Source organism: Heteronotia binoei, chromosome 2, assembly GCF_032191835.1.
Source record: "Heteronotia binoei isolate CCM8104 ecotype False Entrance Well chromosome 2, APGP_CSIRO_Hbin_v1, whole genome shotgun sequence".
NCBI lineage: Eukaryota > Metazoa > Chordata > Lepidosauria > Squamata > Gekkonidae > Heteronotia > Heteronotia binoei.
This window is the reverse complement of record NC_083224.1, coordinates 24,241,288-24,264,123: the sequence shown is the minus strand read 5'-3', so window position 1 is coordinate 24,264,123 and position 22,836 is coordinate 24,241,288. Positions and strand designations below refer to the sequence as shown.

General features: G+C 46.2%; 1 protein-coding gene across 2 annotated transcripts in view; it reads right to left on the bottom strand.

Annotated features, from left to right (window-relative positions):
• Positions 1-22,836, bottom strand: part of TAF4 (TATA-box binding protein associated factor 4) — a 142,431-nt gene that overhangs the window by 37,495 nt on the left and 82,100 nt on the right. Inside the window, exons 3-7 of one of the 2 annotated variants that reach the window (XM_060230690.1) lie at positions 19,278-19,438; positions 14,120-14,239; positions 7,528-7,647; positions 6,118-6,240; positions 4,433-4,522 (exon numbers count right to left, since the gene is read on the bottom strand). In XM_060230690.1, the coding sequence (XP_060086673.1) occupies positions 4,433-4,522; positions 6,118-6,240; positions 7,528-7,647; positions 14,120-14,239; positions 19,278-19,438 (614 nt within the window). Of the gene's footprint in view, positions 1-4,432; positions 4,523-6,117; positions 6,241-7,527; positions 7,648-14,119; positions 14,240-19,259; positions 19,439-22,836 lie in introns of both variants that reach the window. The other variant, XM_060230689.1, reaches the window with a different exon arrangement.

The window sequence follows — 22,836 nt, the reverse complement described above, 5'->3', positions numbered from 1 at the left end:
GACTGTCTTCAGAACTGATTCACCCACAGTGATGCAGGGAGGGTGATAATCTTCCTGGGGTGCAGGCTGGTGGAGAACTTCTGTCTTCTTCAGACTAACTTCTAGGCCGAATAGCTTGGCAGCCTCTGCAAAGCAGGACGTCATATGCTGCAGAGCTGATACCGAGTGGGAGACGAGTGCAGCAGCATAAGCAAACAGTAGCTCTCGGATGAGTTTTTCCATTGTCTTGGAGTGGGCCTTTAGTCGCCTCAGGTTGAACAGGCTGCCATCGGTGCGATAGCGGATGTAGACACCATCGTCCTCATCTAGATCTACTGCGGCTCTTTGAAGCATCATGCTAAAGAAGATCGTAAAGAGAGTTGGCGCGAGAACGCAGCCTTGCTTTACACCTGTGCCTATTGGGAAGGTCTCCGAGAGGTCGTTGCAGTGTCTGACTTGGCCTCGTTGGTCTTCTTGTAGCTGGATGATCATGCTGAGGAACCTTGGGGGACATCCTAAACGTTCCAAGATTTGCCACAGGCCTTTCCTGCTAACGGTATCGAAAGCCTTGGTAAGGTCGACAAAAGTCACATACAGAGCCTTGTTTTGTTCCCTGCATTTCTCTTGGAGCTGCCTGAGAACAAATACCATGTCGGTGGTGCTCCTGTTAGCTCTGAAGCCGCACTGGCTCTCTGGGAGGAGTTCTTCTGCAATGGTGGGCACCAGTCTGTTCAGGAGTATTCTGGCAAGGATTTTGCCTGCGATGGAGAGCAGGGTTATCCCCCGGTAGTTGGAGCAGTCTGACTTTTCCCCTTTGTTCTTGTATAGGGTGATGATGATTGCATCACGAAAGTCCTGTGGTAATTTGCCTTGTTCCCAGCAGGTGACAAGTACTTTGTGAAGTGAGCTATGTAGTACTGTGCCCCCATGCTTCCAGATCTCTGGTGGAATTCCATCAACTCCTGCTGCCTTGCCACTTTTCAGTTGCTTGATGGCTTTAACAGTCTCTTCTAGGGTGGGGATCTCATCCAACTCTGTTTTCACCGGTTGAAGTGGGGTGAGGTGGATTGCTGAATCTTGAACTACGCGGTTGGCACTGAAGAGAACCTGAAAATACTCCGACCACCGGTTCAGTATGGATGCCTTGTCTGTGAGGAGCACTTGGCCGTCTGCACTATGCAAGGGACTCTGAGCCTGATATGATGGACCATATACTGCCTTCAGGGCTTCGTAGAACCCTCTTAAATCACCAGTGTCTGCACACAGCTGGGTTCTCTCTGCAAGCTTGGTCCACCACTCGTTCTGAATGTCTCGAAGCTTGCGCTGGAGGTTGCTACATGCAGCGCGAAAGGTTGCTTTTTTCCCAGGACAGGAGGGCTGAGCAAGATGTGCTTGGTAGGCAGATCTCTTTTTTGCCAGTAATTCTTGGATCTCTTGATTGTTCTCATCAAACCAGTCCTTGTTCTTCCTTGTGGAGAACCCGAGGACTTCTTCAGAGATCTGCAGGACGGTAGTTTTTAGGTGTTCCCAGAGTGCTTCTGGAGAAGGGTCTGTGGGGCAACTGAGGTCCTCAATTCTTGACTGGAGTTTTGCCTGGAAGGCAGCTTTAACTTCGGCTGACTGGAGGCTGCCAACCTGAAACTTCCTCCGAGGGATACCTCCTCTCCTGGGTGTGGGTTTAAAGTGAAGACGGAGATTGCAGCGTACAAGACGATGATCCGTATGACATTCTGCGCTGGGCATTACTCGGGTGTGTAAGACATCTCGAAGGTCTCTCTGGCGCACCAGAATGTAGTCGATAAGGTGCCAATGCTTGGACCGTGGGTGCATCCAGGTTGTCTTCAGACTGTTCTTCTGCTGGAAGATAGTGTTGGTGATGGTGAGCTGGTGCTCCATGCAGAATTCTAGCAGGAGGCGCCCGTTGTCATTGCAGTTGCCAATGCCGTGTTTGCCAAGTACTCCTTTCCAGGCTTCCGAGTCTTTACCTACTCTGGCATTGAAGTCGCCAAGGATGATCACCTTGTCCTCTGTAGGGGTCTTCCGTACGAGGTTGCGTAGATCAGCATAGAACTTGTTCTTTTCTGCAGGATCTGCTTGAAGGGTTGGGGCATACACACTGAAGAGTGTTGCATGCTGCTTGTTTTGAAGTGGGAGGCGCATGGACATGATGCGATCTGAGTGACCTGTTGGAAGGTTTTCGAGTTTGGAGGCAATGGAGTTCCTGACCATGAAGCCAACGCCAGAAAGGCGGCTCTCAGCCTTTGACTTACCCGACCAGTAGAGGGTATAGCCAGCACCGTGTTCTTGAAGACTACCTTCCTCAGGGAAACGGACCTCACTGAGAGCTGCTATGTCGATATTCAACCTGAGAAGTTCGTGGGCAACTAGAGCAGAGCGTCGTTCAGGGCGACCACTGCCTACTGTGTCAAGCATGGTTCTGATGTTCCAACACGCAAGCTTTAGTCTTTGCACACTTTGTGAGGCAGGTGCATGCCTTTTCTTTGTTGTTATTTTTCGACCGCAAGTAAGGATGCCCGTTGACCGCGGCTAGCCAACTGGGGTGGGGGAGACGAGCTTTGTTTAGGCCACCTTTTCTAGGCCCCTCTCCGTGTGGAGCAAGCAGTGCTGTCCCTAGATAAGGCTGCTTGGTCGTTCAGGGTGCTGCCGAAAGATGCTTTCGTCTCCGGGTTAGCATCAGGCGACCAATATCCTGAACCGCCTACATGCAGGATCGGGACTGCGGCTTCCAGTGGCACCTTCCACCTGCCGTTTCGCCCCTTGCCTATCGCTGCAGGACTTGATGCGTTGTGGGTTGTGTGTGTGGATATGCCCTTCAGGCCTGCGCAGAGGAATTTTTTAGGTGAAGCGCAGTGTGCGCGGTACTGGCTCCACCCTTTCACCTGGGGGTCATCTGCCATGGCCCAGTAAGCCAGGACGCCGGCAGTGAGTCCTCCAGGTGGTAGGTGTTACATTAACGAGCTCTATCTGCCCGGCTTGCCAATAGAGGCATGAGATTTGACCACATTGACAGCTTTAGGAAAGCTTGTACAGTTATTGTTTTTAAGAGGGCTCTCAATTGACTTGGGTGGCTCGTAGTGACAGTGGGTGTTTTCTTTCCAGGAAGCTTAGAAAGCTAAAGGTAGTCCCCCTGTGCAAGCACCAGTTGTTTCCAATTCTGAGGTGACGTTGCTTTCACATTATCATGACAGACTTTTTACGGGGTGGTTTGCCATTGCCTTTCCCAGTCATCTACACTTTCCCCCCAGCAAGCTGGGTACTCATTTTACCAACCTCGGAAAGATGAAAGGATGAGTCAACCTCGAGCTGGCTACCTGAACCCAGCTTCTGCCGGGATCGAATTCAGGTCGTGAGCAGAGCTTAGGACTGCAGTACTGCAGCTTTACCACTCTGCGCCACGGGGCTTACTGATAGACAATTAAACTGTTTTATTCCTTTTGGTTCTTTCTTTTGTTTTGGTAGTGGAAACTGCTGTCAAGTCACGGTTGACTCACAGCAAACCTCATAGGGTTTTCTTGGATATGAAATTTTTATTTTCAAGAAGAAAAGGGGAAATGGAAATAGAAAAGTAATAATACATCTATATAGAAAACTAAAATACATTCTGCATGTCGCTGTAGAATTCAAATAAAAGAAAATTTCATCGTACTGTTACACGTTTAGCCTCTCACCGCAATAATCATACAGAATTATATTGTAAGTTCCCATTTAGGTTATCAAATTAGCATGTATTTCAACCATATAAATTGAAGAATATTAACCACAGTTCACACCAAAACAATTTAAGTGTCTAGCCATACATAGAACTTCTCCCAGTATTCTCTTGCTTCTTTCTTGGATTTCCCAGCAAGCACTAGTGATCAACAGTCCATCTTTGCTGCTTCCAGTATTTTCCTGATCGGTTCCTGTTTCATGGGTAGTTCTTGGAGCTTCCATTTCTGAGCAAAACCTCATAGGGTTTTCAAGGCAAGAGACTAACAGAGGTGGGTGGCCATTGCCTGGCTCTGCATAGTGGCCCTGGGATTCCTTAGTGGTCTCCCATCTAAGTACCAGTCGGGGTTGACCCTGCTTAGCTTCTGAGGTCTAATGAAATCCTTAGAATCTCTCCTCAGACATATGCCCTTTTTTAAAAAAGGGGGGGGGGGAAGATTATGGAAAATGAACGTATGTACACTACAAATCGCTGCTAACGTCTTACAAAATATGCGATTGAGCACAGATTATGCCAGATTCCCAGCTAAGCTCCCTGACTGATAGTCGTAAGAATTCCTCTAAAATCTTATTTTTTTAAAAAAAAAAATGCAGGTTTATATTATCATTGCCAATCTGTCTTTAATATTCAAATCAGATACCATTTTAAATATGTGTGGTTTGTGATATGCACTTAATAAGAAGGGCATGACCTACCATTGCAAAGAAAATGAAGAGACATTACCTTCAAGAAAGGCACAAGGTAGGGTTGAGGTGAAGAATTAAGTTCCCGGTACAGCCTGCTGGTGAAATCTTCAGCTTCGATTTTTCCATCCTGTAAAAAAAATTCAGATTTTGCCGATAGTGAGGTATAGCTCCTAATGTCTCACTTATTCAAACATATATTGGCTAAGGACTATATTTTATTTACAGCTTTAAAAAATAATCCCAAAGTAATTTAACAGAGCACTCAAGTACAAAATGCAGACTAACCCTCTAGCCATGATTCCAACATAATATCAACTCAATATCCACTGGATCTTATTTTCTTTGCTCACACAGCAAAACTTGCTAATAAATACAACACTGGCCAAGAAATAGATGTAAGTTTATTTATAGAATGTGTATCCCATAGTTTCTAAGCCAAAGCTACTGGAGTAGCTCATGTAATATAAAAATCTGGGTTTTATTTTAAATACAGAATTGATATACTATAACCCCCGGGAAAATAAAAAAAACTATCAATAATCACAAATGCCACTAACTTCCTGATATGATAAGGTTCGTTGTCTGTGGTCAAAGGCCATTACAATCTGACACATATAATATAATTACAAATATCTGCATCAAAACTAACCAAAAAGCACTGATCAAATAAAAACATTGCCCTCTTTGAATGTGACTCTAGCCTACATTTTCTTGGCTGCTAAAGCAAAGAGTGACATTCTATTGGAAACAAATGAATCAGCATCTGAGAGAAGAAAAAGCAACTTCTCTGTGTCTGTGTAATTAGGGGAGTAATTAATTCTGTGTCTGGGTAATTAATTAACTACCCACTTCTCTGTGTCTGGGTAATTAATTAACTACCCACTCCCCTATGGTCAGCTCAGCAAAACTGACAGCCTGATCAAACAGGTAAGTTTTCGTCTAGCACTCAAAGCTAGGAAGATCCAACCCCAGGAGATCATCTGCACCAATGAGGGGTCACCAAAGAAAAGGCCATGCTCACAAGAGATTACTTGCCATCACTCTATGATGGGGGCACAGACAAGAGGGGCTCAGCCAAAGGTTTTAACTGCTGGTCATATAGAAACTGATCACTCCTGGGATGGAGGCTGATGGCCAAGTACTTCATGTTTTCAAAAGGGTTCAACAGGGTATATCCATAAGTAATGGTCAAAGACTTCTTCTGTACTATACTGTGTCTGTTTTCTTATTTGACAGACAGTTAGACTGCATCCAGAAAAGGGGGGGATACATAGAGTTGAGTATTTTTGTATTTAAAATGTACTTTTTACTATTGTAAAGCTGCAGTCCTAAAACACTTTCCCCAGGGAATAACCCCGGGGGAAGAAAACGAGACTTACTTGTAAGCACTCCTGCTCAAAATTGCTCTCTGTGTGCTCCAATTGCTCAAAACACTTTATTCTGGTTGCTCAAAAACATTAAGATTTTGCAATTTGTTTCCCCAGACTTGTTTTAATTAGCAAACAAAGGGCAATGATTATTGTTCAGCCCTTCTATAACTTTCTTCAGTGCCTCACCTGCCCTTCTAAAAATAGATTTTTTTTTATTTTCCTAAATGTTGCTTCCCTTCATTCAGCCAATAACGTGCATAATGATATCTGTTAGTTTCAGTGCTTATCAGATTCCTGCATTCATGAAATTGTACTTGAAGCCACATTTCACAACACTTTTTGTGTGCCTTACCAGCAGGTTCTGGACTAGTTCTTTCACATTAGCTGCAGTTTCTGTAGACTGCTTTCCAGAAGAGGCCAGTTTTATTAGTGTAGAGAGAAAATTCTTGCATTTTTTCACATTTTCCATGGTTTCCTGTTGGAGGGGGAAATGGGGCAACAGAGGGGGATGGGAGGCAAGAGATTTTTTTAAAAAAACTGGATTTTGCCTCAGTATTCTAGAGCTCAGATTAAACAAGTGTCTAGCAAGTAACTCCTTGCTGTTCAAATACGCACTGATCAAGGCTACGTAAGCCTTCCATGCAAATACAGAAGAGGCACGGACTATGGTGCTGGGCCATGAGAACCTCTCTTTAAATGTTTTAAGAAACTACACATGTTTTTGTTTTGCTTTTTTGCTGTCAAGCTGCAACTGGCTTATGGTGGCCGCACAGGATTTTCAAGGCAAAAGGCATTCAGAGGTGGTTTGCTATTGCCTGCTTCTGCATAGTGACCCTGGGCTTCCTTGGAGGCCTCCCACCCAACTACTAATAAGGGGTGACTCTGCTTAGCTTCTGATATCTGACAAAATCAGGTTAGCCTGGGGTATTCAGACCAGGGCAAGCTTCCAGCCATTATGAATTTAAAGGTGGGCTTCACCGTATGCGGCCAATGCCTGATGAATCCCAGAAGCCAAATGGACTGTCTAATGCAGTGGCCCCCAACCTTTTTGGCACCAGGGACCAGTTTTGTGGAAGACAATTTTTCCACGGACCGGTGGGTGGGCGGCGCTAGGGTTTTTTGCCACCCCAGGCTCCCCCCCCCCCACTCGACGCCACATCCCTGCCCCCCGTGGGGGTCTTTAAATGGGGGGGGGGATACTAGGGCTGTTTCTGCCTCCCCCTCCCATTTAAAGGGTCTATAAATGAGGCGCAGACTAAGGTCACAGCAGCGCTGCCCCTTCTACGGGTCTGCAACCCTGAAAGCGAAGGCAGCCTTTGAGTGAGGCCGTGCTGCCTCTTTAGTCCAGGGCTGCTCTGCCTCACTCTGTGGCCTGGTTGCTAGCAGGCCACGGGCCAATACCACTCCATGGTCTGGTGGTTGGGGACCCCTGGTCTAATGGATTTTTCAGTGCAAAATAACCACAAGAAAACGGCCTGTTTTTTAGGCCAGAATCTGGGTTCCCTTGGTTCAGAACTCTGAATTATTTCATTTGTCTTTAGCATCGTCCACACCCAGCCTGCCACACCCATCGTTCCCACAGCTACTGATACACCCACTTGGGAAACTTCAAACTTGTTAAGATGTCCCATGCAAAGGAACACAGCGCCAGAGCAGAGAATAGCACACCCCACAGGGATCATCTACCGGCTGGCAACTAACTGATTCTCTAGATACCAGGGGGCCACGAGATTTGGCCTCTCGCGTGCATCGGGATCCTTACTGTGGCCGCAGTCGAGGGTGCCGTGGCTGCTTGCACCGTCCTCTGAGCAGTTCCTGTCTGCACAGCTGCAGCTGCTCCCAACGCCGACGTTTGTGCCGTACTACCCAGAACGATCTGAGGCTGCAGGAAGTACAAACGTTAGGCAGTTAGAGAAAAACAGGTGTGAGAAATTCGTCGTCGACGGACTATTCTCCAGGATGCTGTTAAAATCCATCCTGTTAAGAGATACGATATCCAAAGGCAATGTAAAGAAATGGCCACCAGGTGGCACAAAGCACTACGCATTCAAAACGGGATAACTGTGCAAGTCGATTAAAGGAAGCATGTGTTTCACTTAAAAAGACAGATGGGCAGAAGGAAAACTATGCATGAACTCATGTTTCAATGGGCTAAACTAGCACTATAATCTATCCATTGCATTTTAAATTTATATATATATATATATATAAATTTAAAATGGAATTGATATATATATATATCCTGCCCTTCTCCTCATTAAGAGCCCCGTGGTGCTGAGTGTTAAAGCTGCAGTACTGTAGTCCTAAGCCTCACGACCTGAGTTCGATCCCCAGTGGAAGCTGGGTTTTCAGGTAGCCGGCTCGAGGTTGACTCAGTCTTCCATCCTTTTGAGGTCGGTAAAATGAATACCCAGCTTGCTGGGGGGAAAGTGTAGATGACTGGGGAAGGCAATGGCAAAAGACTGCCATGCCGTAAAAAGACTGCCATGAAAACGTTGTGAAAGCAACGTCACCCCAGAGTCGGAAACAACTGGTGTTTGCACAGGGGACCTTTCCTTTCCTTCCTTCCTTCTCCTCATTGCAGACTCAAAGCAGCTTCCATTGTCCTCCTCTCTTCTGTTTCATCTTCACAACAACTTTGTCAGGTATGCTCTAGGCTGATCCTGCACCGAGAAGAGGTTGGACCAGATGTCCTTCCAACTCGGTGATTCTAAGATTCAGCTGACAGTGACTGGCCCAAGGTCACCCAGCAAGCCTCCATGGCAGAGTGGGGATCTGAACCTGGGTTTTCCAGATCCCTAGTCCAACAATGAAACTGCTATGCCAGTTTGGTGTAGTGGTTAAGCATGCGGATTCTTATCGGGGAGAACTGGATTTGATTCCCCAGCCCTCCATTTGCAGCTGCTGGAATGGCCTTGGGTCAGCCATAGCTCTCAGAGAGGTTGTCCTTGAAAGGGCAGCTTCTGTGAGAGCCCTCTCAGCCCCACCCACCTCACAGGGTGTCTCTTGTGGGGGGAGAAGACAGAGGAGGTTGTAAGCCGGTCTGAGTCTCTGATTCAGAGAGAAGGGCCGGGTATAAATCTGCAGTTGTCTTCTATGAGGCACTGGCTCTTTTTTGTACTTCTCTTCATCCAAGGAGCTCAGGGAAGCTTACATGCACCTCCTTTTTGTCTTCACATCTTGTAAGGTAGGTCAGGCTCCGAGTGTGCGACTAGCCCAAGGTCATGCAGGGCAGGTGGGAACTTGAGCCTGCCCCCCCTCCTCCACCAGACCAGCGGTCCAGTTGCTATATCCAGAGCCAGTTTGGTGTAGTGGTGAAGTGTGCGGACTCTTATCTGGGGGAACCGGGTTTGATTCCCCACTCCTCCACTTGCAGCTGCTGGAATGGCCTTGGGTCAGCCATAGCTCTCGTAGGAGTTGTCCTTGAAAGGGCAGCTTCTGTCAGAGCCCTCTCAGCCCCACCCACCTCACAGGGTGTCTGCTGTGCGGGGAGAAGATGTAGGAGATTGTAAGCTGCTCTGAGTCTCTGATTCAGAGAGAAGGGTGGGGTATAAATCTGCAATTCTTCCTCTTCTTCTATATTGCCCTAGATGCTTTAAGCTTGACCGCTTAAATTTGCTTCCCTTCATCACCCAAGGGGTGCAGTGCACACACCAGGCACAGGAAATTAATCCTGCAAAAACAATACTCTTGCTTTCTCTGCCACATCCACCGCTCAGCAAGCAAGCCCAGACCGAAGCAGGAGTCCGTACGATGATGAGTACAATGCACGAACTGAACACAGCAACATGTTTGAGTTGTTAAGAGCCCTTATTCGGGGGCAAGCTCCATTCAAACTACTTATTCAAAGAAATCCCCACCACAAGAGAGCCTCTTCACGGGTTCCTACTGTCGGCTAAGAAAGATCTAAAGCAGTTGGATAACGACTGCCAGAACCTGTCTGTGACACCGGCTCAGAGAAGCAAAATGCCTTTCACAACTCTGTACTTCCGCAGCTCCTGGTAGACAGTTTTTTTTAAAAGAGCAGGTGAATAAGACCCTTTGAATGAAGCTAAAATTGTCTCCTAAAGAAAAGTCTGTTGAAGTTCAAGACAGTTTATTTTAATACATTTCTACAGACACCTATTAATGGACCCTCGTTATTCTTCCTTTCATGCACAAGTAATCCAGAAAGAAACTTGCTTGTTGAAGGGGGGAGGAGTCAGAAGGGAGGACTGCCAGTAAGCTGGTTTATTAGGCCGGTGGTTACGATCAGTGTTCCCTCTAAGCTGAGTTAGTATGAGCTAGCTCACAGTTTTTTAGCCTCCAGCTCCTACGTTTTTGTCTTAGCTCAAGAAAAATGGCCCCAGAGCAAACTAACGTATGCAGTCGCTCACAACTCCAGCAGCTCACAACTTTAATGCCAGTAACTCACAAAGCAGAATTTTTGCTCACAAGACTGCAGCTTAGAGGGAACATTGGTGTTGTCTGTCCTGGCAGAAGTTATTTCCATCACCTATTGCTTAATCCTTGGAGATTCAAGGGACTGAACTGAGACTGGAGATGCCAGGGACTGAATTTAAGACTGGAGATTGAACCTGGGACCTTCTGCATACCAAGCAAATGCTCTGCCAATGAGCCACAACAGGCTCCAAAGTCTTGCCACAGTCAGGGTTCCCTCTAAGCTGAGTTAGCGCGAGCTAGCTCACAGTTTTTTAGCCTCCCGCTCATATGTTTTTCTTAGCTCAGGAAAAATGGCCCCAGAGCAAACTAACGTATGCAGTCGCTCACAACTTTAAAGCCAGTAGCTCACAAAGTAGAATTTTTGCTCACAAGACTCCACAGCCTAGAGGGAGTATAGGTTACAATGCTCACGCCAATTTTCATTAGGCAATAAAATGGACTGAAAATGGAAGGCATATGTATACTAACTGCAACGGAGTATTTGCAAACTTGATATGCGCAACACTGCAGCACTATGATTAGTAGAGTATCAATGTATTAAATGCACAAGAGGATGGGGAAGACGGTTTGCGTCTGAGGTTGGTGGCACCTGACTTGACAGAGATAGCCAAGGCCAAGATCGTCAATCCAGCAAAGCACAAAGGACGACAGGAGGCAACAGCCCTGCAGAGTTCCTACAGGGAAGGGTCCAAGAAAGCAAGGAATAGGGTCAGCCAGGTGAGACTGGCACTCCAGTCCCTAGCCCAGGTTGTAGCACAGGTGATGAAGGCGAGGCCAGGGGACAGGGCTGGGGTTAACTAAAGGATTAAGAAGCCAGGGAGGAAAGAGGAGGTGCTCACCTTAGCTAAAAGAGCAACTTCCTGGGGAAAAAGAGGCCGAGCAAGAACACAGAGCAGGGGTCACTGGGTGTGTGGAGGAGAGGTATTTATGAATTTCCTGCATTGTGCCGAGGGCTGGACTAGATGACCCTTCCAGCTCAAAGGTTCTATGATTCTAAGAGGACAGGCTTGGATGCTGTAACCAATGTTCCCTCTAAGCTGCAGAGTCTTGTGAGTTCACACCCCATCAACTTGTATTTGTAGCTGGGATTCTTGGCCCCAATGTGCATTACTTTGCACTTGGCCACATTGAACCGCATCTGCCACGTTGACGCCCACTCACCCAGCCTCAACAGACTCCAAAGGGATCTGTTGAGGCTGGGTGAGTGGGCGTCAACGTGGCAGATGCGGTTCAATGTGGCCAAGTGCAAAGTAATGCACATTGGGGCCAAGAATCCCAGCTACAAATACAAGTTGATGGGGTGTGAACTGGCAGAGACTGACCAAGAGAGAGATCTTGGGGTCGTGGTAGATAACTCACTGAAAATGTCAAGACAGTGTGCGTTTGCAATAAAAAAGGCGAACGCCATGCTGGGAATTATTAGGAAGGGAATTGAAAACAAATCAGCCAGTATCATAATGCCCCTGTATAAATCGATGGTGCGGTCTCATTTGGAGTACTGTGTGCAGTTCTGGTCGCCACACCTCAAAAAGGATATTATAGCATTGGAGAAAGTCCAGAGAAGGGCAACTAGAATGATTAAAGGGCTGGAGCAGTTTCCCTATGAAGAAAGGTTGAAACGCTTGGGACTCTTTAGCTTGGAGAAACGTCGACTGCGGGGTGACATGATAGAGGTTTACAAGATAATGCATGGGATGGAGAAAGTAGAGAAAGAAGTATTTTTCTCCCTTTCTCACAATACAAGAACTCGTGGGCATTCGATGAAATTGCTGAGCAGACAGGTTAAAACGGATAAAAGGAAGTACTTCTTCACCCAAAGGGTGATTAACATGTGGAATTCACTGCCACAGGAGATGGTGGCGGCCACAAGTATAGCCACCTTCAAGAAGGGTTTAGATAAAAATATGGAGCACAGGTCCATCAGTGGCTATTAGCCACAGTGTATGTGTGTATATAAAAAATTTTGCCACTGTGTGACACAGAGTGTTGGACTTGATGGGCCGTTGGCCTGATCCAACATGGCTTCTCTTATGTTCTTAAAATTCTACTTTGTCAGCTACTGGCATTAAAATTGTGAGCTACTGCATAAATTATTGTGCTCTGGGTCCATCCTTCCTTAGCTAAGACAAAAATGTGTGATCTGGAGGCTAAAAATCTGTGAGCCAGCTCAAACTAACTCAGCTTAGAGGAAACACTGGCTATAACCTTTCCTCCTGTCCCCTTCAACTCTGTTCTGAGACTTGAGCAGCCCAGAAGAGGTGGAAAACGACGATGGAAGAAACAGCGGTGACAATGGTAAAGGAGGATCCCGCGATCTACATCAATGATTTTCAGGCTTCCTCCTTTCTGGGGCCTGGATTTCTCTACTGGAGCAACCCCAGTGCATTCCAGTGGATTTCTGATAGATGGCTTAAGGTGAATTCTCTATTGGTGTATGACGGCAGCCAGGAATCAACCTCACACCCGTGTAACCTGAGAAAGCACTTCATGGCAGCTCTTTTGCAAGGGAAGACCAGCCATGGCAGACAAGCTGTCTTTTTGGGAAGCTCATCCACCATGGCCAATCTTCTCGGGAAGGAGAGTCTTACGAACAGCCTAGGAACACTGTCGCAGAACCTCTGCTCCAATCCATATACGCAAGCTCTGCTAACGCACTCAACATGCATCCCCAGGCAGAGTTCATGCCAGGCTCCATCTGATAAAATCAATGAACTTAGAATGGAGTAACTCTACATAGGACAGAACAGGGGGTCCAGTGGAACCTTAGAGACTAACAACGTTTATTCCAGCAGGAGCCTTTGCGAGTCGGAGCTCACTTCATTAGATGCATGAAGCAGCCATTATTAAAGGTTGCAAACAACAGGAAGTGGGGGGAGGAGGGTGTAACAAAAGGAAGCACATTTTAAACCACACCAAATCAAAAAGAGCAATCGATCCTGCTTTTGGTGGGTGCGGACCGTTCCTGTCTGTTGATGGAGGGGCAAAGTGGATTTCACCCACAGCCGCTCTGATTGATTGGACTTACTTATTTAAAACATTCGTATGCTGTCTTTCCAACCAAATAGGGTCCCTGTTTGCTGTAGTGGTTAAGTGCACAGACTCTTATCTGGGAAGACCAGGTTTGATTCCCCGATCCTCCATTTGCAGCTCCTGGAATGGCCTTGGGTCAGCCACAGCTCTTGTAGGAGTTGTCCTTGAAAGGGCAGCTGCTGTGAGAGCTCTCAGCCCCACCCACCTCACAGGGTCTCTTTTGGAGGGGAAGGAGATAAAGGAGATTGAAAAAGCTCTGAGTCTCTGATTCAGAGAGAAGGGCAGGGTATATAAATCTGCTGTCTTCTTCTCCTCCTCCTCCAACGTGGAAACATCTTCCTCTACCACCAACTCAGACAATTCTGTTATTGGCAGCCTTTTCCTACAAACACATCGGCCTAATGGATGCATGCTTCGCGGAGGAGAGGTTTACTAGTGAGGAACCTCCACATCCCAGTGCCGGGAGGCAACATCCAGGGAAGGCTGCTGTGCCCTGTTGTTGACCCTCCAGAGGAACTGGTTGGCCACTGTGTGAGACAGGATGCTGGACTAGATGGACCACTGGTCTGATCCAGCAGGACTCTTCTTAGGTTCATTTGATGAAGTGAGCTTGGACCTGCTAAAGCTTGTGCTGGAACAAACTGTTACCTCTCTGAGGCTCCAGCAGACTCTGGTTCTTCTTTCGCAGCTGCAGACTAATACAGCCGGCCTATCTGAATAGAACTGGGTTGCAAATCAGGCAGCTCATGAATGAGGGCAACGCATTCGACAGCTTTGCAATTTCTCACTAAAACAGCCCTCGCTCTAACACCACCCTAGCACCCGTCTAACTGTCCCCCGCTTCAAAAGGTAACTGTGACGCCCATTTTGGCAAAACTCACCTGAACTACGGGCGGCCGCTGTAACGTCGTCGTGGGCTGCACTGTCGTCTGTGCCTGTGAGACTTGCTTGATTATAGTGGTCGGGGTCACCTGCCGTGCAATGATGGGTGTTCCAGGAGCCTGCAAGAGAATCCCAAGTACAGTCACAGAGAAGAAGCTGCACAGAAACAAACAGTCCACCTCAACCCACCATCAAAATAAAGTTACTGTCATAAATTATTTTTTGGGAGGGAGGGAGATCTTTTTACAAAACTTTGCTTCAATTTGATCAGTCATATTTTCTTCAACCTGTGGAACAAAGCAGTTTCAAAACAAGCTATATACTGAGTTATACTATAACTAGTGGAGTCAGGGCTTTTTTTATAGAAAAAGCCCAGCAGAAACTCATTTGTATATTAGGCCACACCCCCTGGCATCACCATTGTTACCTCCAAGGCTTTTGTAGGAAAAAGCCCAGTAGGAACCTATTTGCATATTAAGCCACACCCCTGATGCTAAACTAGCCAGAACTGCATTCCTGTGCGTTCCTGCTCAAAAAAAGTCGAGTGGAGCCATCTATATTAAAATATGTGCATATAAAATATACAAGTATAAAATGGGTGTATATTTAAACTGTGTGTATAAACCATGTCAAGCTTTATTTAATATCTTTCAGAACAAATATTTAATCTACAGGCTCTGAAATCTTTAATCTACACGCTCTGAAACCAAGCAGCTTAACTATTTAACACATTTTTCAAAGACCTGTGTTAAGATGGCATAATTTTTAAGTTCAAGAGTCAAAGGCTATAGCTTGCGCGTTCTCTATGTTGCTATCTATTGCAATATGAGCGTATCACAGTCCATGCCTTTAGCCCATCAGAATCCAAGCCACATGTGCATAAACTGCCATCTAGTCACAGCCGACTAATGGTAGCCCTGTAGGGTTTTCAAGGCATGAAACAAACAGAGGTGATCTGCCATTGCTTGCCTCTGCATAGCGACCCTGGACTTCCTTTGGGGTCTCCCGCATCCAAGAACTAATCCAGGCTAATCCTTGTTTAGCTTCCAAGCCCTGATAAGATTGGACTAGCCCGGGGCCATCCTGGCCAGAAACAGTTTCCTATTGCCTGCCTCTGTGTAGTGACCCTGGATTTCCTTGGAAGTCTCTCATCCAAACACTGTTCAGGGGCTGACCCTGGTTAGCTTCCAGCATCTGACAAGATTGGTCTAGCTTGGACCATCCAGGACAGGGCATTTAAATGTACTTGTGGTGGAGTTTCTTTTGGGGTTGGGTCTCTTAAGAAATTGGCAGCAAGGGGTCCAAGCTATTTAGTGCTATTAAGAATTCATATTGCTAACAGCCAACAGCTTGGGCTGAGAATCTAGGTCAGTAAATGTGTGTGAAAGGTAAAGGCTGTCTCAGGACAGGAAAAACCTTATATGGCAGGGGTGGCCAACGGTAGCTCTCCAGATTGTTTTTTTTTTTGGGGGGGGGTTGCCTACAACTCCCATCAGCCCCAGCCAGCATGGCCAATGGCTAGGGCTGATGGGAGTTGAAGGCAAAAAAACATCTGGAGAGCTACCGTTGGCCACCCCTGTTATATGGTATGAATAGGAAGTGGTTGAGAGTAACAGATAACTGGCCATCTGTAAGATGCAGCTGCAGATAGTATCAGATAAGATAAGAGTATACTGATAAGAGTTTCCGGGGATAATGCTTTATATACCCTGGGCTTTTGAGCAGAAAGGGCTGACTGCATGAGAAGCAGGGGACCTCTATGCTGGTCAAGTCCTGAAATTAACAAGCCTTTGTTGATTTCAGCCTGACCTGACTAGAGACAGGAGACTGTCTCTGTGCTGGTCATGCCAAACTTAAACGGGACTTAGACTCTAACTGGGAAAATGTGGCCTAACAGGATGTAGACTTAGACTATAGAATTATGCTTTTAATTTTAATAAAAGAGATTTTTGTGGTGGTAGAAAAGCCCTGACAGTGGGTGACTGAGCTGTCTTTGTGTCACAGAAGGGTAGGAAAGCCAGAAGGGTCCAAATCAGAAGGAGGGCAAGGAGAGAAGAAAATAAATACGGAAAGGGGAGAGAAAAGAGAGGAGATTCTGAAATGAATCTGAGAAGGGAGAAATCCTGTCAAAACGAATCAATTAAAAGCCCCGCTGTCCGGCTGCAACAAGTTCCGGGGGCCAGGTGGCCATGGCATCTAGAAATTTAATTATAGCACCCACTATTTTCAGCAGTGATTTTATTATAGAAGCTCCTGGAAATCCTCAGTAGAAGAACAAATCTTATTTTAGAACTTCACATAAGAATGCTGTGTGATGTTTTGGTCACTGCTTGTTTGTCAGCTTTACACCATTCATCGGTGGCAGATGAATTCATTTATTAACCATCTACTTTTCTATATTACATAAAATGGAGCTTTTTAAAGCAACAGTGAAGCTATCAGAAACTACAGAGAAGTTAGCATTAGGAACAGGTTAGTTTTCTGTTGTGGTGATTACAGTCAGGGTTATATGTATCATATACGTTTATGGAGTACAACACTTTTGCCATCGTTTTAATAAAGTTATGAGAAATTGTGAAAAACTTAAGATTGGGTTTTGCGGTCGTAACTAGAAAAGATGGCAATTAAAACAAAACCCTGAAGGCTGAACAATGAATCTAAATTTGGGGGCTGGCTCCTAGCACCAAATAAAATTTCTGAGGCCTGCATCACATAATTGGATCAAAGTCTAAATTTGCAAATCAATTAGAGTTGTTATAATATCAAAATCTTATAAAATTGATCTATCACATCTCTGAGACTCTGTCAAGAACGTTGAGTGGGAAGCTGCCTTTCTGCTGGAAAAGATGTTCTCCCCAGATCCCGAATTTTGAGCTCATCTACACTCAAGGATCATTACTCAATTAAATGCATACAGTTATAGCGCACCTTCTTCGCCTCAAAGATGATAAATTAAATACTGCCTAACAGTAAATCAGCAGACTCCAATCATTGTATCAATAAATCACTAGGTTAATTTCTTATGAAACAGATAACATGATAAAATAATTAAAGCCAAGACTTTCAAACTTGACAGTTTAAATTCACAACCATCCCACATCTCAGCTTCTAGTCCCCAGCCACCTGACCCACAATATGGTCAAACAGCCCAACATAGCCAACAGCTATGTGAATGTGTGTATATATGCGTGGGAAGTGTTGTCAAGCTGAGCCCCTGGTCTCGATAGCCCAGGCAAGCCTTATCTCGTCAGAGCTCAGAAGCTTAGCAGGATCAACTCTGGCAAGTAACTGGATGGGAGACCTCCTTGGAATACCCAGTCAGGAGGACAAGGCAGACTTTATTCAATCACCTCTCTAAATAGCTCCCATGCTACCATTAGGGATCAATCACCAGAAGTTGCCATGACTAGCAGGTGCAGACAGACACACACACACAAAAAAAAGGAAGGAAGGAAGGAAGGAAGGAAGGAAGGAAGGAAGGAAGGAAGGAAGGAAGGAAGGAAGGAAGGAAGGAAGGAAGGAAGGAAGGAAGGAAGGAAGGAAGGAAGGAAGGAAGGGAGGGGAGGGTTGTTAAGTTGCAACCAACTTAGAGTGACCTTGTAGGCTTTTCAAGACAAGAGATGTTCACAGGTGGTTTGCCATTCCCTTCCTCTGCATAATGACCCTGGAATTTCCTGTGGTCTCCCATCTCATCGAAATACCAAGCAGGGCCAATCTTTCTTAGCTTCCAAGATCTGACAAGATTGGGCTATCCTGAGCTATCCGGGTCATACCCAAAATGGACTGTGCAAATTCCAAAAATAGAATCTGTTAACTAACCAAGAAATTACCTTTTTTTCTTTGCACAGATTCCAGATTTTAAAGGAGAAAGCGGAGAGAAGAAAACCATAAACTCAGCCATAGTTTTGCAGCAGCTCTGAAAATCTTTATGGTCGCAACTGTGCTTTCAGCGGACTCCATATGGCTCTCAATGTAGAATCCAGTAGTTCAGGACCAACAGACATATTACATGGAAGACATACCTAAATGTCTCCCAACGGCTGCTTTCTCCAAAATGAACACCGCCCTTGGAAACCTGCTTAACCCTTTCCCTACTAGTAAGTTTCCTTTCAAAATTGCACTCCTCCTGCACACTGTGGAGTGCGCAGTCCCACCCCCGCCCGGCAACTTCCAGGGGAAAAGTACTCTGTTTCATTCCCCATGGATGGGAAAATATCTTGGGACCATTCTGAATGAAAAGCTGCCAGAGGGGGAAAGGACTGACTTTGTTTTCTTCTCTTCCCTCCCCAACTGTGGCTCCTTCAGATGTTATACTAGTCTAAAGGCCCAGTTCACAGTAAATAGATTTATGCCTGTTTCGCATCTTTTTTTGAAATTGTTCTGAGAATGGAACAGACAGGTATTTTACCTCCACCTGACCATTCAAAAGTGGGTCTTGCAACAGCCATCAGCTTTAATTTCAAAATAAAGGAAAAAGGGGGGCAGAGGGGAGAAAAGTACAATTTTTTACTCCCTGGATTCTGTGTTAAAATGTGAAAAATGTTTGCCCTGAAAACAGATCAAGAGTCAGAATTCCAGTGGCTAGAAGCTGAGATGGGCTCGTAACAAAAGTCATCAGTAATTCCCAATAAGCAACGAAGTGTGTACCCTCCCAATAAAACACACCCACAAACTTTTCGCACTTTTTACAAACCCTCACAAAATGAAAATTTGAATGCAACATTCAAAAACCGCACAAATAAAATTATGTATGCAAACGAAGCAATTATTTGCAAACGTCCAGTATTGGAATCATTTATGTGAATGGATGCACTGAGACTCTGCCGCCACAGGATTTCAGAGCAACATCAGCATTTGCAGCTGCAGCCAGAAGAAGCGCATGCATAAGGATAGCATGAACAGCTGCTGCTTTCAACTCAAGCCACGGAGGCGCTCGCATTTGAGCCCTCTGGCCCCTACAGGAGAACGAGGGCAGTGACAAGGCAACCATGATGCGAAGTCAGCGTGGAATGGGGGCACATTGGGCAAGCGCACACAAGACCAAGAGGAGAGGAGGGGCTCCTAAAGGGCTTGAACCTCTTTCGGTGCCCAGCTTGCACACTCTCAATTTAAGAAAATGGAAGGTTTTCTTTTACTTACATTTCTCAGTGAACTGACCTGCACAGTCGAGATCTGGACCGAAGAAGCGCTGGTAGGCGTGGCAGGGCGAGGAGTCATGGTCGTTTGAGGCTGGGACTGCGCATGTGCCTGCATTTGCGCCAAAGTGTGTTGAGGGATCATGAGTAACTGGCCGTTCTCGCTACGTACAAGGACCATGCCTGGGAGGAGAAAGAAGAGAACGTGATTTGTCGGGGATCGTCCTGGGAAATGCTACTCTAATCAGAGGCAGCCACTCAATGACAGGAAAACCCTAAAAAGAGCAGAGGCATTACAATACGACATCCTAAGAGAATTATGAACTCAAGAATATTTCTTCTGTACAAGAGACGCTGTGGTTTAGCAGCACAAGACATGGTTTACAGTTTGAAGATCCAAGGTCCAACCTGCAGCTCCTCCAGTTAAAAGGAAGCAAGGTTGGGAGTCAATGCTGCTGGAGGCTGTTTGCTGCCAGTTACAGCAGCTAGATGGACCAATGGTCTAGCTGAGTCTTAAGAAGACTCGTTTCCAACTCTGGGGTGACGTCGCATCATGACGTTTTCACGGCAGATTTTTTACGGGGTGGTTTGCCATTGCCTTCCCCAGTCATCTACACTTTCGCCCCAGCAAGCTGGGGACTCATTTTACCAACCTCGGAACGATGGAAGGCTGAGTCAACCTTGAGCCAGCTACTTGAACCCAGCTTCTGCCAGGATCGAACTCAGGTCGTGAGCAGAGAGCTCGGACTGCAGTACTGCAGCTTTGCCACTCTGCGCAACGGGGCTCAGTCTACTGCTTCATATGGTCAAAAAGTGCTTATTCAGAGCAGGAAAGGGAAAGTGCTAATTTTTGCATTTTGCAGCCAAGTGAGCTTTAGCTGCATATAAAAAATGTACAGCCAGTCAGATCCTAAAGGTTAAGGGGGGGAGGAGTAACCAGAGCAAGCAAAAACTATTCAGGTATTAAAAAGTACAGTCGAATCCCAGCTAGCTAAAATAAACTGAAAACAACCACCAGCACTACCTAGAACTGTTACGCTGGGTGACTCCTGCAAAGGCAGCTAAGATGTTCTCTATAGGAGGCTACTACTGCAGCAATCTGGCTATTCCAAAGGTGTCACTGGACCTTTGGGTTTTATTTCGCCACCATCCACTACTATAGCTGATGGACGGGAAGTGTGGTCAGGTTGCAGCTGGCTTATGCCAGCCCCACGGGGTTTCCAAGGTGAGAGGTGAACAAGTGGTGGGTTTGTCGTTGCTTGCCTCTGCATAGCAACCCTGGACTTCCCTGGCGGTCTACTATCCAAGCACTAATCAGGGCTGATCCTGCTTAGCTTATGAGATCCAATGAGACTGTGCAAGCCTGGAACATCCAGGTCAGGACGCTGATGTAGCTAAGGCTCTGGAGCGATACTCCCTCTAAGCTGCGGAGTCTTGTGAGCAAAAAATATTCTACTTTGTGAGCTACTAGCATTAAAGTTGTGAGCTACTGCATAAAGCAGTTTGCTCTGGGGCCATTTCTCCTGAGCTAAGACAACAATGCGTGAGTCGGAGGCTCACACTAACTCAGCTTAGAGGGAACGCTGCTCTGGAGTTATTCCACTGACTGACAAAGCAAAATGGTCAAATGGGGGATATGGCAGGGCCTCCCCACCCCCAATCTTCACTGCCACTTGCTCATCTGAGCAAATCAAACTGTGTACATGAAGGAGATTTTTGACAAACTTTCTCTGTTTGCGGAGAGGGCGGGATAGAAACTGAACGTAATAAAATAAAAAAATACAATAATGCCAGTAAGGGGGCAAGGGGATACAGCAGTGACGGGAGGAAAGCACCCACTGGCCCTGCTTGGGGACACGAAGACAGCTATTGCAAGGGAAAAACCAAGAGGTGGAAGGTTTATTGTAGGCCTCTTATATTCAAGAGTTAGCCCCTCCCCAACACAGAAGAAAGAGCAGCCCCGCTGGGGCAGATTAGATGATGATGATGATGATGATGATGATGATGATGATGATGATGATGATGATGATATTGGATTTATATCCCGCCCTATACTCTGAATCACAGAGTCTCAGAGAAGTCTCAATCTCCTTTACCATCCCCCCACCACAACAGACACCCTGTGAGGTAGGTGGGGCTGAGAGAGCTCCCAAAGAAGCTGCCCTTTCAAGGACAGCTTTGCCAGAGCTATGCCTGACCCAAGGCCACTCCAGCAGCTGCAAGTGAAGGAGCGGGGAATCAAACCCAGTTCTCCCAGATGAGAGTCAACACGCTTAACCACTACCCCAAGGAAAGCCCACAAGCAGCAAAGACTAAAACCTTCCTCTGCACGCCTTCCCCCAGCTCCAGCAACTTACATTCAGGTTACAGCCCCTACATGTGGCACTTCCACTTAGCCACCATGGTTACTAAGCATCAGCTGACCCACCCTTCATGAATCTGCCTAATCCCCTTTTAAAGCCATCAAACCTAGCAGCCCTCATTATGCCCTCTGGCAATGAGTTACACAAAAAACTGCAACAAAGTCCTTCGTTTTGTCTGTCCTCAGTCTACGGCCCATCGGTCTTCCTGGGCGCCACAGAGGTCTGCTGTTTCAGGAAAGGGAGAAAATGTGCTCTCTGCTCAATGCTGTCGCACCATGCATAATTTCAAAAACCTCTCTTGCATCCCTCCCCTTAATCCTTCCCCCTCCCCAAACTAACCCCCCCTCCAAACTCTTCAGCTTTTACTCAGAGGAAAGGTAATCTGATCGTTTGGATCATTTCAGCTGTCCTGTCCTTTGTCCAGCTCTACAATAACGGAAGAATCCTTTTGAAAGGAAGCAATTCAAATTGTGCACAGCGTTCCAGAGGCAATCACTGCATAAATCTATAGGACAGCAAATATCGGTGCAGAAATGCAAAGAAGGACTTGAAGGATCAGAGTGTCCCACCTGCAGGCAACAGCTTGTATATACACATGAATACCCAACACAATACACATTGTTAATAATGGGTTTCCCCCAGGCCCATATCTAGGATTTTTTTTTTTTTAACAAAGGATTTAATTAACAAAGTATAAACAAGAGAAGAGGGAGCCAGGGTACCCAGAGATGGTGAGTCTGGCAAATTTAGGAGGGGGCACCACCCCCACAGCCCCTCACCCCAATTATGGCCCTGGTCCCCCACCCCACACACACTGCTGCTTAATTTATAGTTGAATTCTGATGAGAACCCCAAACGTACATCAGGGCAATCCCATTTTATCCTTTTCCAGGTAGGTCAGGTTGATGAATACCTCAAAAATCACACAAGGAGCTCCCTGGCCAAGATCTCCCTGGCCAAGCTCTAACAGTATATTTACTCCACTATAACAGCTCCCCTACTGACATGGAGTTGATTATTCTGAACAAGCATCTGACTTTCCCCACGCTATTTGCTTCCAAGGATAACTGCACGGGGAGGGAAAACCCTGCGATCAAACAAGATCTCTGCTAGACTTAAGCCTTGAAAGCCACCAACCAATTAAACACAGGTTTCATCAGAAATGGTAGCACAAACAGTCTAACTTCTAAATTAATTTCCCATAACAAATTTAGTTGC